Source organism: Moschus berezovskii, chromosome 22 (assembly GCF_049115385.1).
Source record: "Moschus berezovskii isolate FMDL1 chromosome 22, NW_MosBer_1.0, whole genome shotgun sequence".
Classification (NCBI taxonomy): Eukaryota; Metazoa; Chordata; class Mammalia; order Artiodactyla; family Moschidae; genus Moschus; species Moschus berezovskii.
The window spans coordinates 14779553-14793342 of record NC_142481.1 but is presented as its reverse complement, the minus strand read 5'-3'; the positions used below and the strand labels follow the sequence as shown (position 1 = coordinate 14793342).

General features: G+C 46.9%; 1 protein-coding gene across 1 annotated transcript; it reads right to left on the bottom strand.

Moving 5' to 3' along the window:
- Positions 1-9560: 9560 nt before the first annotated feature.
- LOC129547317 (F-box only protein 27-like) lies at positions 9561-13783 on the bottom strand. The gene is made up of 5 exons (XM_055413204.2): positions 13432-13783; positions 13158-13266; positions 12985-13080; positions 10281-10416; positions 9561-9701 (listed from the first exon to the last, which is right to left on the bottom strand). Exons 1-5 carry the CDS (start codon positions 13781-13783, stop codon positions 9561-9563), a joined length of 834 nt encoding a protein of 277 aa, XP_055269179.2.
- Positions 13784-13790: the final 7 nt, after the last annotated feature.

Here is a 13790-nt window from a genome sequence, read left to right as displayed (position 1 = left end):
TGTCTAACATCCATCAGTGGTAAATGGAGACATTATAGTATATTCAACGAGATATTATACAGTCATGAAAGTAAACTAATTGTAGTTATAGACAATAAATACAAATGTCATTGAAAGAAGCCAGATCCACACTATGTATGACATTAATGTATTTATATATATATATATAGTATCACAATGGGTAAAACTAATCTATGGTAACAGAATTCAGGATGGCGCTACCTTTGGGTTGGAAGTGTCGGGAATGGGGCATGAGGGGTGCTGAGGGTGGCGTTTGCTGGCAACTTGCTGTTCTTTTTTTTTAAACATTCTGTTCTTAAGTGAATGTGTTGAATCTGTGTTGAATCCAACCAGGCATTTTCCAATCCAGTTTCCTTTGGGGGTTAAGGGAGGGTTCAGAGACTGAACTCTGCTAAGTACTAAGGCTATGAGAGTGGTAAAGTCATTACTATTCCTTCATCTTAAGAAGTTGTTGTTTAGTCACTGAAGTTGTGTCCAATTCTTTTGCGACCCCATGGACTGTAGCCTGCAAGGCTCCTCTGTCCATGGGATTTCCCAGGAAAAAATAACAGATTGGGGTATCATTTCCTTCTCCACATGGGCTTCCCGGGTGGCTCAGATGGTAAAGAATCTGACAACAATGCAAGAGACCCAGGTTTGATCCCTGGGGCAGGAAGACCCCCTGGAGAAGGGCATAGCAACCCACTACCGTATTCTTGCCTGGAGAATTCCATGGACAGGGTACAGTCTTTGTGGGTTATAGTCCATGGTGTCACACATATCGGACACAACTGAGCAACTAACACTTTACTTTTCCTTCTCCAGGGGATCTTCCTGACTCAAGGATCAAAGCCAGGTCTCCTGCATTGCAGGCAGATTCTTTACCACTGAGCCACCTGGGAAGTCCAAGGGGTTGTTCAGTTCAGTTCAGTTCAGTTCAGTCGCTCAGTTGTGTCCGACTCAGGGAGGCCTAAATGACATCACCCATGTCAAGGTCAGCACTTAGCTAAAGGCTGTTTTTATAATCACGCTCACTGGGCAGAGACAGAAATCTCAGTCTTTCCACTATCCAGGAATTCTGGCCACAGGCCCTCTTCCTCGAGGTCCAATACTTCCTTCTTTAGAAACCGCCTAAGAAAGAAAGAGAAAAGTCAAGAAGAGGGAAAGTCTCACCACCACCCTGGTCCTTGGGGAATAGGGAGGGACATTTACTTGTTACCAGGACTGTGGCAGAACGGAGAAAAAGCTTCAGGAATGCCTCTATAGGTTCCCTCCATCATGCAGTGCATCACTAAGCTATGTTTTTGGAAGCCACGTGTTAAGTAAAAAAGACTTGTGCCCAGGTTCGTCGTCCACCTGTGAGCTCAGTTAAAGTCCCATGGGTCTCCCCTACCGCGCCGCTACCAAATACAAGGCTACCGCACCCTCCCTCCCACTCCCACGAGGACTCCTTTTCTGGGCTCCCCACCTAGGCCACGAGGGCTCCGGAGGAGGTTGCGTCCTATGGGTCTGCGCTCGCAGAAGCGGCCCAGGATGCAGGGCCCGGGGTCGTCAGCAGGGGGCAGGCAGGTGCGGATGACGGGCCACAGGTCGGGGTGTTTCCAGGGCAGGATGCTGCGCCACAGGTCCCAGCCGTCCACCAGGTCCCGCCAGTGCCGGCACACCGGGCGGCATTGCCCGAGCAGCGTGCTGGGGGGCAGGTAGCTCAGCACCTCCCGGAGCAGCTCATTAGGCAGTCGGTTCAGGTCCAGCACCTCCTCGGGTTCCGTGTCAGGAGCGGGGACACTGACGGGCAGGCCCCCAGAGGCCCACAGGTCGTCCTCACCAGGCCAGGCTGCCTCTGCTGGAGACCTGGTGTCAAGACGTCAGAGTGTCCACGACCTCCAGCCTCCACCAGCCCCGCCTCTACCAGCCACACCCCAAGACTGTCATCCTCCCACCCCCTAAACCCCATCAGCCGCCTCCCAGCCCTGTCCTCAAATTCCCAGACTCCTCCCATCCCCTCCACTCTCCCCTACTTGCACCACAGTTCCAGGCAGCCAGCCCCTCCGGGGCCGCACAGAGCCCCGGCTGAGTCCTACCCTGCATCTCGGCACGCTGCTCCTCCCCAGCAGGCCATCACCTTGCTCCACATGCCCTGATTGCCTCCTCCGCCTTTTTCATACTCCTGCCCTCCCTTCTTAAAACCCAGAACCACCCACCGGCCCTCATTTGCTCTTTCTGACTCTGTGGTCTCGGCCGCCCCTCCCTTCTCACTGTCTGGCCCCCTCCTCCCCACTGCTTCGACCCCAACTGACAAGCCAGCTCCTCCCATCCACGCCTCCGCTATTCTCCAGACACCCTCTCCTTTCGGCTGTACTCTGATTGTGAATTAATCATCAAACAGAATCCGCAGAAGAGGAAGGGGGTAGGGTCACCAAGGTCCAGAGTCTGTCGCTCTTCGCCCCCACCATTGGTCCCTTGGAGAGTCCCTAACCAGGCTCTAAGTAAGGACCTTGGTTTTGAACACCTGCTTACTTAGTCAGGTATCCAGGCAGGAGGTTTTATATTCTTTAGTCCCAGGAAGAATTCCTATCACATTTAAGGATCCAGCATCATCACTAACTTGGAGATCCTAGGACAGGAGAAAACAGGCTCCAGAAGGAGCCAAATGCAAATGCATTACTATTTGACTCCCTAAATGAGTGCTGCAACCAGTCATAATCCAGCCAAACTTCATGGAGACTTTTACTACTGGTCAGATTAGCAACCCCTGAAGCAGGTATGACTATATCCCCACATCACAGTTGAGAAAACTGAGACCAAGGGACCTGCCCAAGGTCACACAGCTAGTAGGTGAGAGAGCTGGGATTTGAACCTAGCCAGGTTCATGGTCTTGGTCACTGTTTGGTGGTCTGCTGCCCGACTGATCCACTACAGCTTTCTGAATCCCAACCATTACATCTGAGAAGCATGCTCAGCAAATCGATGAGATGCACCCAAAACTGCAACGCCTGCAGCCAGCATTGGTCAACATGTCTGCCATTGGTCAACATGTTTGTCACTCAGTCATGTCTGACTCTTTGGGACCCCTTGGTACCCACCAGGCTCCTCTGCCCATGGAATTCTCTAGGCAAGAATACTGGAGTGGGTTACCATTGGTCAACAGGAGGGGCCCAGTTGTTCTCCATGACAATGCTCAACCACACATCACACAACCAGCGCTTCAGAAGCTGAAAGAATTGGGCTATGAAGTTTTGCCTCACCCTCCATATTCACCTGAACTCTTGCCAATCAGCTATCACTTCTTCAAGCATCTCAACAACCTTTCGTAGGGAAAATGTTTCCACAACCAGCAGGAGGCAGAGAATGCTTTCCAAGAGTTCCTCAAATCCTGAGACATGGAGTTTTAAGTTACAGGAATAAGCAAATTTATTTCTCGTTGGCAAAACTGTGTTGATTGTAATGGCTTCTATTTTGGTTAATAAAGATATGTTTGAGCTTAGTTATAATGACAGAAAATTAATAGTCAGAAACTGCAATTACATTTGCACCAACCTAATAGTTAACTGCAGAGGACGACAGGGGATGAGATGGTTGGATGGCATCACTGACTCAATGGACATGAGTTTGAGCAGGCTCGGGGAGGTGGTGAAGGACGGGGAAGCCTGGCATGCAGTCCACGGGGTCGCTAAGCACCACTGAGCTTCTCAACAGCAAACAGTTAACAAAATCTCCTCTCTCAGGTGGATGGGAGGGGTTAGTAAAGAGCACAGCTCCATAAGTGCAAGATTGAGTGGGGCAGCCCTGGGTGTGGATAAGCCAGCTCCTTCCCTAAGGCGATTCAGCCCTGATATGCTCATATCACCTGATATGGTTGAGGAGACAGGATTTCAGATAAAATCCTCTCAGCTCCCCACCAAACCCAGCCTCTAGGGGTCAAGAGCAGAAAACAGCCACCAAATTCACAAATCATCTTTGCCCTAAAGAAGTAATTCCTTTTACTGAAGCCACGCCTAGAAAGGAAATAATAAAAACATTAGGAAAAATTCTGCCTAGAGCTAAATTTTCTAATCTCTACAACAGAATAAAACATCAAAACATTGGCCTGTTTGAAGGAGAAACACACCAGAGGGGGATTTGAAAAGAGAATCCTGGGCAGGGCAAGGGAGAGCCCTGATATGGAAGGTCTGCAAAGGGGCAGAGGGGGAGGAGAAGGATTGCTCCAGCCTTAAGGGGAGATGGGCCGGGGGCATGTGGAGGGGCTGCCTTCTTCCAGAAAAATCCATCCTGTCTAATGTCCTTGGAACTGTCCAGCCAGAACCTCCCTAATTGCAGACCATGGGAATATTCTTAATAATGGTTCAGCCAGAGCTGCCTGCATCTACCTGGCAGCATTATTGCTTGCAGGCAACTGCCCATTTAAAAATGTAAGTAATAGGTAATCCCATATATTTCAAAAGACATTTTTTTATTTTTAATTTTTTTTTTTTGGCCATGCCCTGAGGCACGTGAGATCTCAGTTTCCTGACCTGGGGCCAGAGATCAAATCCATGCTCCTTGCAGTGGAAGCGCAGATTCTTAACCTTTGGACCTCCAGGAAGTCCCCAAAAGTGGTTTCTTGTATTTGGGTTTTTTTTTTTTTAATTGTTTGTTTGTTTTTGGACATGCCATACAACTTGGATCTCAGTTTCCCAACCAGTGATTGAACCCAGGCCCACGGCAGTGAAAGCACTGAGTCCTAACCACTGGACCACCATGGAATTCCCCAAAGACGTTAATAATTCCTTAGGTGTGCTAGAGTATTACAGTTTCTTCTTTAAAAACAATTAAAAGATTTTTTATTTCGCTGTACTGGGTCTTAGTTGTGGCATGTTAGATCTAGTTCCATGACCAGCAATTGAACCCCGGCGCCCTGTATTGGAAGCATGGAGTCTTCCTCAATGCACTGCCAGGGAAGTCCCAATATTGCAATTTTTCTTTAAAGGAGAGAGATCTTATCTTTTAGAGATTTATACTGAAATGTTTTTGGAGGAAACAGTATGATGTTTGGGAGGCATTAAGTCCCGTGGGAGGATGGATGGAAGTATAGATCCAAAAAAGACTGACCATGTGAAGAAAAAGGAACCCTTCCTCACTGTTGGTGGGAATTAAACTGCACCAATATAAATTGGTGCAGCCAATATGGAAAACACTATGGAGTTTCCTCAAAAATTTCCATATGATCCTGCAATACCATTTATGGGCATATAATCCAAAACATACATGCACCACAATGTTCACTGCAGCACTGTCTACAAAGCCAAGACATGGAAACAACCTAAATGTCCATTGACAGATGAAAGGATAAAGATATGGTACATAGATGAACACAATGGAATACTGCTAAGTCACTTCAGTCGTGTCCAACTCTGTGCGACCCCATAGACAGCAGCCCACTAGGCTCCCCCGTCCCTGGGATTCTCCAGGCAAGAACACTGGAGTGGGTTGCCATTTCCTTCTCAGCTACAAAAAATGATATCATGCTATTTGCAGCAACAAGGATGGACCTAGAGGTTATCATACTAAGTGAAGTGAGTCCAAAAGAAAAAGATAAACACCATATGATATCACCTCTATTTGGAATCTAAAATGTGACACAAAAGAACTTATCTATGACGTAGAAACAGACTCAAAGACATTGAGAACAGATTTGTGGTTGCCAAGGAGGCGGTGTGGGGCGAGGGATGGATTGCAACTTTGGGATTAGGAGATGCAAAGTATTGTATCTAGAATGGATAAACAACAATGGATATTCAGAGAACTGCACTGAATATCCTGTGATGAGCCACAGGGGAAAGAGTAAGAAAATGAATGTACAATGTATGTGTGTAACTGAATCCATCACTTTGCTGTACAGCAGAAATTAACCAAATATTGTAAATCAATTCTACTTCAATAAAATAAGTGTTACAAAAGATTGACCATGCTCAGGCAAAGGGGGACCTCCCATGACTGCTGCTACCTGCACCCCCATCCCCACAGCGAGGCACTGCTGACCAACACTTCTGCAGGAGACCCTCCAACACTAGCAGATGAAGAAACCACATCCAAAAGACAAGAAGAAGTCAATTGCCCCATGGCACACAGTTTAGGTCTCACTTCTTTCTTGAATGAACATTTCTGGTTACAACTGGTTAGAAGATTCACCACGGAACCAGGTCATGGCCTTTAACCTATTGTGTAGGGGTGGCCTCCTCCATGGAGGCCTCCTCCCATTTTGCAAGATGGGGAATAAACACATAGAACGATTAAAATAAAATTGACCACAAATTGCAATAAACACATAAAAAGTGCTCTAGCTCCTTAATCAACAGGGAAATGCAAATGAACACCACCCCACATCTATCAGAACTGGCTAAGCAAAAAATAAAATCCCAAGAATAAACCAGTTACAAAGAAAAACAACAAGAACAAAAAACCAATAACAGAATAAATCAGTGTTAGTGGGATTGTGGAGTGATGAAATAAAATGTACATTTTGAGGCAGGACAAGAGAAAATTAAACACAAAATTCTCCCTGTGTGTCTGTCTAGTGTGCAGCGTACAACTTCATTACACCAGAACTCCTGAAAACAGCAGCGTTCACTCTACTGTAAAGATCATTTCCTTTCTCTTCTTATGTTAGCAGTGTTACTTCCTGAAGAGCAGTGTTCTTTCCCAGCTCACTTGGGGTCCTGCTGACTTGTTGCTTTCTTTGTACATTCTTACCTGGACTATGTATCCTTGGTGAATGTTACGTAAAATATTATATGTCATTTAGTGGTACGATCCTTTGTTTAGAAAATGTATCAATACATGACTATACCTTCACCTTCTAACAGGTGGTTCAGTTCTCAGAGGTTTCTGAGTATCCGCTTTCCAGGCTGTAATCCTGTTTGACTTTAATAAAATTCCCTTTTCCTCTTCTTGAGAGGTGAGGAATTTCCATTGACATTTTTCTTGGCAGAGTCAGCAGGATCTCGGAGACATCCAACAGAGAACGTCTGGAGGCTCCCCTGACACTTTGAGCCCCACTAGCTTCTTGGCATTCCTTGGGTGCTTCGGCAAGTTCTGATATCCGGACATCACTGCTTACAGTGATGATGTTCTGAATTTTACTCCAGCTCTTTTTCTTGGGACTTGGAGTCTTGAAGGAGTGTGTATGTGTGTGCTCAGTTGTTCAGTTGTGTCTGACTCTTTGCAACCTCATGCCAGGCGCCTCTGTGCATGGTATTTCCCAAGCAAGAATACTGAGGTGGGTTGCCATTTCCTTCTCCAGGGATTCTTCCTGACCCAGGGATTGAACCCACATCTCCTGCATTGGCAGGCAGACTTTTCCACTGAGCCACCAGGGAAGCATATATATATGCATATTATCTTCTAGAGATATGTACGTCCAGAATACCAATGTAGGATATATTCCATTTTTAACTTGGCACATATACATACACACCAACGCTTACATATATTCATAGATGTACAGTATACACATGAATATATATGTGAAAGTTGTTCAGTTGTGTTCGACTTTTTGCAACCCCATGGACTGTAGCCCGTCAGGCTCCTCTGTCCATGGAATTCTCCAGGCAAGAATACTTGAGTGGGTTGCCATTCTCTCCTTCAGGGGATCTTCCCAACCCAGGGATCCAACCCAGGTCTCCTGCACAGGCATTGCAGGTGTATTCTTTACCATCTGAGCCATCAGGAATCCCATATAAATGTATGTGTATATATATTTATATATATATATATATACATGTGTATGCATACACACACACGTATATATGTGTCCCATCTTCTACTGCAGGTGGGGGACACTTCAGGGTGGACACATCAAAGGCAGCAGCAGCTTCATCTGTTTTCCATCCAGAGACCTGGAGCTTCTTAGGGATCCTGCAGCAGGAAGGGAGCAGCCATGACCCCTGGACTGGGGTGGGGACAGCTGGATCCTGCCGTTGCAAGGTTCTCTCTCACCCTTGTGACCAGAGAGTCACAAATGTAGTTGTCACTGTGACACTGGGCCCACATCCACACCTGCCTAAGGCTTTTAACACTGGTTGATAATCTGACCTCATGATCTCCGTTCTAACTCTTCCATTCTCTTGACTAGAGAATACACCTTTTATTGGTATTTTCTTCTGTACAGTTTTCCCTCAAAGGAAACAACTGTTTATTCTGAACCAAGTCAGTGAAAAAGCTGACTTAAAACTCAACCTTGAAAAAACCAAGATCATGGCATTTGGTCGCATCACTTCATGGCAAATAGATGGGGGAAACAATGGAAACAGCGACAAACTTTTCTTGGGCTGCAGAATCACTGCAGATATGAAATTAAAAAGATTAAATTAAAAGCATGGAAGGAAAGCTATGACAAACTTAGACAGCATATTAAAAAGCAGAGACATTACTTTGTCGACAAAAGTCTGTCTAGTCAAAGCTATAGTTTTTCCAGTAGTCATGTATGGATGTGAGAGTTGGGCCATAAAGAAGGCTGAGCACTGAAGATTTGATGCTTTCAAATTGTGGTGTTGAAGATTCTTTTGAGAGTCACTGGGACTGCAAGGAGATCAAACCAGTCAATCCTAAAGGAAACCCAACCCTGAATTGGAAGGACTGATGCTGAGGCTCCAATACTTTGGCCGCCTGATGGGAAGAGTCGACTCATTGGAAAAGACCCTGCTGCTGGGAAAGATGGAAGGAGGAGAAGGGGATGACAGAGGACAAGATGGTTGGGTGGCATCACCAACTCAATGGACATGAGTTTGAGCATTCTCCAGGAGATGGTGAGGACAAGAAAACCTGGCGTGCTGCAGTCCATGGGGTTGCAAAGATTCAGACACAACTGAGTGACTGTAAGGAGTCAAGTAACATTGTATTTCTATTGAAAAAAGCTGAGTTACTTTAGGCAAATATATTTATTAATTATGATTGGAAGACACAGTACTGATTTATTATCTCCATATTCAAATAGAATTTCAAAGTAACAAAATAATTCTATCCACCATAGAATCCAGAATAGGGTTGGGCTCTGGGGACCAAATTCATTGTTCACAGGGTGGGCAGAACCCTCTGCCTCTAAATTTTTGAGCTAGTTTAACTTTCAGCTCTGAGTCCTGGTCACAGTCTTGAAATCATGGAAAGTTAGAGAATGGAATTACTCAGCCAGAGGGATGAGTTTCTGATTCAGCCATAAGGAGAGGGTTTCTTGGAAGTGATCAATGAAGCCTCTACAGCATAAACAGAAGACAAGGGCAGAGGGCACAGGGGCTGATCCAGAGGGGCCTGGCATTGGGGGGGAGGGTGAGGATCCTTCTCACCATTTCTTTGTTTTCACCCGTGTCTCCACTCCATAGAACAGGGGCTGCTGCGTTCAGTCAGTAACCCCGATGTAAGAACGTTCTTCTCATAGTTTCTCATAGAGTTTAAAGACAGGGCCCAGTAGGTCCCTTGATTGGACTCAGGAGAGATCCCAGGATGCCAGGAGCTCTTGATTATTGAGGTGGTCTGGCCGATGGTCCGAGCTCCTGGAAGGCACAGTCAGGCTGTCTTACAGGGACAGCCTAGGGACGGATCCGTACGATGACACTGGATTGGGGCCTGCAGACTCCACACTGCTCAGGCCACGAATCATAGCCCTCGACACTGTGGTCAAACAACACAAAACGGACGCCCTTCTTGATGTTGGTGAATGCATGCATGATCTGTAGGAAGAAAAAGAAGTTAAGTCCCATTGTGCCATGGCCTTCCCCTCAAAAGCTGAGTTGGGGGCCTTCTGGCCTGTGGTATTTTTCCATAGATGGCTACAACAATGTCTCTACTTCCACATGTCCTTCTAGAATCATGCCATTCCTCACCCAGGGGTGGGCTCTTAATTCCCACCCCCTTGAATCTGGGAGGGTTTCATCGTAACCAAGAGTGTGGTACCCTGAACCACCAGGAAGCATCTGGTTTCCTTGAAGCCGCCATGTTGTGGGGAAGCCCAAACTACTTGCAGCAGGGAGATCCCATGGCCAAGCTCTGAGACTAAACCAAGAGTTGCTTGACCAGCTGTATACACACTCACAGCCCACCCTGCCCTTCAGCTCCAGCCAATGTCTGAAATGGAACTACATGAGAGAACAGTCAGCAACTCGCAGCAGAGACCTAGTCATAGAAACCATAGGAGGTGATAAGATGAGCCTTGTTAATATTAAACCAGTAAATTTGGGCCATTTTATTAGGCAACAGTAGTTCATTACAGACCCCACTATTCTTTCCCCTCACCCCTGTCAGAGACTCACCCGAAAGGAGAAACTGCCTGTCCGCGGCCGGACGGGAAAACGTTTATGGAAGAAATAATGCAAGATGGCATAGTTGGCATCTAGAAGCTTGACGACTAGCTGATACATCCGGTCACTGCCTTGTTGTTCTGTCCAGCTGCCAGAGGAGAAGATCTTTAAGACTGACTTGCCACCCCATTTCTCTGAGGTCTCCCTTAGCTCAAGGGCCTTACCATATGGAAATCCAAAATGGTGGTCCCCCCAACAAGTACAACCATCCTGCCAGTGCTTGTTACATGTGAGCTTAGAACCTCTGCATACCCAAGGAATGAATTTGGACTAAATGAGCTCCCTAGCTGGTCTGTATGCTATGACTGAGAGCTGTGCTGTTCAAGGTACCCCCTCCTATATTATTTTTTCCCCATATTGTTTCTCATCCTATGTTTCACTAGTGGAAAAGGATGTCATTTCCAATGTGTTTTTCTTAGTCATTTAAAAGGATCCAGGGGAAATCTAAATAAACTGGTGATGGAATACCCAGCAACATTCAAAGAAACATCCAATGTCCATCAATGCTAAATGGACAAATTATGTTATATTCATATAATGCAATATTACACAGTCATAAAAGGAAACTGCAGTTACCTATAATTATGGATGAGCTTACAAACATGTTCTTTGAAAGAGGCCAAATATAAACTATATTCTGCATGACTTCATATATATTAAGTACCAAAATGGCAAAACTGATCTATGTTAGTAGAATTCAGGATGGTGCTACCTTTAGATTGGAAGTGATGAGGAATGGGGTGTGAGGGATTCTAAGGGTAGGTTTGCTGGCAACACTCTGTTTTTCATGTCACTTAAGAGTAAGGGACTATATAAATACACAAACAGGTAATTTCCTTTACAGACACTTAGCATCACTTCACTTTTTGTACCTTCTACTTCTTCCACAAAAGTATCCTGCTGCTGCTGCTAAGTTGCTTCAGTCGTGTCCTACTCTATACAACCCCATAGACAGCAGTCAACCAGGCTTTGCCATCCCTGGGATTCTCCAGGCAAGAACACTGGAGTGGGTTGCCATTTCCTTCTCCTATGCATGAAAGTGATAAGTGAAAGCAAAGTTGCTCAGTCGTGTCAGACTCTTAGTGGCCCCATGGACTGCAGCCTATCAGGCTCCTCCGCCCATGGGATTTTGCAGGCAAGAGTACTGGAGTGGGTTGCCATTGCCTTCTCTGCAAAAGTATCCTAACATAGTACTAATATATGTTTTGACTTACCTTTCAAACTGTTTATAAATACCTATTCACAATTTTTCCTGTGGCCATGAACTGCTAAGTGTGGAGCACCTTTGTCCCCCTGGGGACTTTGGGTTGTACTGGACAGTCTACAGTGCAATTTGGTGGAGGCTGTCCATCTCCACGTAGTGTAAACTGGGGGTGAGCCACTCCAGTAAGGCCAACATGACTTAGGATGACCTGGAGGCTGAGGTAAAACACATAATAAGGCCCCAAAAGAACTCAGTTCAGGGGTTTTCTTTTTCGATAAAACTGGAGCATTGGGAGTCAGTGGTTAAGAATCCACCCTTCAATGTAAGGGACTCAGATTGGATCCCTGGTTGGGGAACTAAGCTCCCACATGCCTTGGAGCAACTAAGCCCAAGTGCCACAACTAGGGAGCTGCAACTAAGATCCAGCACAGATGAATTAAGGAAAACAAATAAAACAAACTGGAGAATCATGGGATAGGAATTGGAAGTATAAACAATGATGCTCCCACCAAAAGTATGATCTATATCTGAGTAATTTTACAACAGAGAACATAAAAGTGTACAGGATTTGGGATGTACCTCTCTTAAAATCTTCCAGGTCAGGTATCCCTTGGAAGTTCTTTCATGGACCCCAATTTCAAGACCATCATACAGAGAACAAGCTCTAAGAGTCAAACAAGTTTGAGCCTAATGCCAGATCAGCCAAGCCTTTAGCTATGCCACTAGGAGAAGTCACCTCTACTTTCTGAACTACCCAATTTGAGATTTCAAAATACACATTCCCGCAGGATCAAGGACCATGAAGGGTGCTGAAAAAGCTCAAACTCCACAGCACTGGCTTGGTGCCTGACGTATAACCCTATTTTTAAGAGGCACACTGTGACTTGCCCAAGGCCACAAAACCAAGAAGTCAGGGTTTGAACGTGAGAGGTTCTGGCTCCAGAATCTGACCTCTTAGCCAACTCTATCTTGCCTCCATCTAAACCCAGAAGCATCTCATTCACAGATGATATTTAGTTGGGCCCAAGCCCTCTATATTGAATCTAATCAGGCATCTTCCAATCAAAGTCCCTTTAGGGGGTTAGCAGAGGGTTCGGGGAGTGGACTTTTGCTCTACGAAGGTGGCCCAGTCATTTCCCTTCCTACTTTATCCTAAGGGGTTGTTTAGCTGCTAAGTCGTGTCCCACTCTTTTACATCCCCACAGACTGCAGCCCTCCAGGCTCCTCTGTCTATGGGATTTCCCAGGCAAAAATACTGGAGTGAGTTGCCACCCCTTCTCCAGGGGATCTTTCCCATCCAGGGGTCGAACCCACATCTTCTGCATTGGCAGGCAGATTCCTCACACCACTGAGGGAGGTGGGAAGCCCCAAGGTGTTGCTAGGAGGCCTAATGACATCATCCATGCCAAGGTCAGCACTGAACAAAAAGGCTGTTTTTAGGCTCACACTCACCGGCGACAGACCGAAATCCAAATCTTTCCACTATCCAGGAGTTCCCGCCACAGACCCTCCTCCTCCAGGTCCAAAATTTCTCCCTTGTACCAACACCTATGAAAGAGAGCAAGATCAATGAGACCCGGCAAAAACTCACCACCGCTCTGACCCTGGGGACTAGGGACATTCACCTGTAGGCAGGACTGTAGCTCGTCTCCCCAGAAGTCTTCAGCCTGACCCCCAAGTCTTCCTCTTCCTCCGAGCCATCGCTACCACTCAGCATCATACAATTCCAGAGGTCTTTTGTTACATGAAAAAGGTTTGTGACCAAGTTTTCCAAGGTGGCCTCGCCCCTCCGCTCCTCCCAATAGGCTCCATCTCTGCCCCAGCCACCAAGTTTTAGCTGCAGAAAAACTCCCTCCCACCCATCTGCACGAGGATCAATCCCTTTCCTGGGGTCCTCACCTTTGCCCGGGGGGTTCGCGTTGAGCTTGCGTCCTATGGGTCTGAGCTCGCAGAAGCGGCCCAGGATGCAGGGCCCGGGGTCGTCAGCAGGGGGCAGGCAGGTGCGGATGACGGGCCACAGGTCGGGGTGTTTCCAGGGCAGGATGCTCCGCCACAGGTCCCAGCCGTCCACCACGTCTCGCCAGCGCCGGCACACCAGGCGGCAGTGCCGGAGCAGCGTGCTTGGAGGCAGGTAGCTCAGCACCTTCCGGAGCATCTCGATGGGTAGTTGGTTCGGGCCCGGAGCCTCCTGTGGCTCGCGGTGAGGAGCTGGGACGGGGACGAGCAGGCCCCAGGAGGTTGAGGCGCCCATGTTCTCC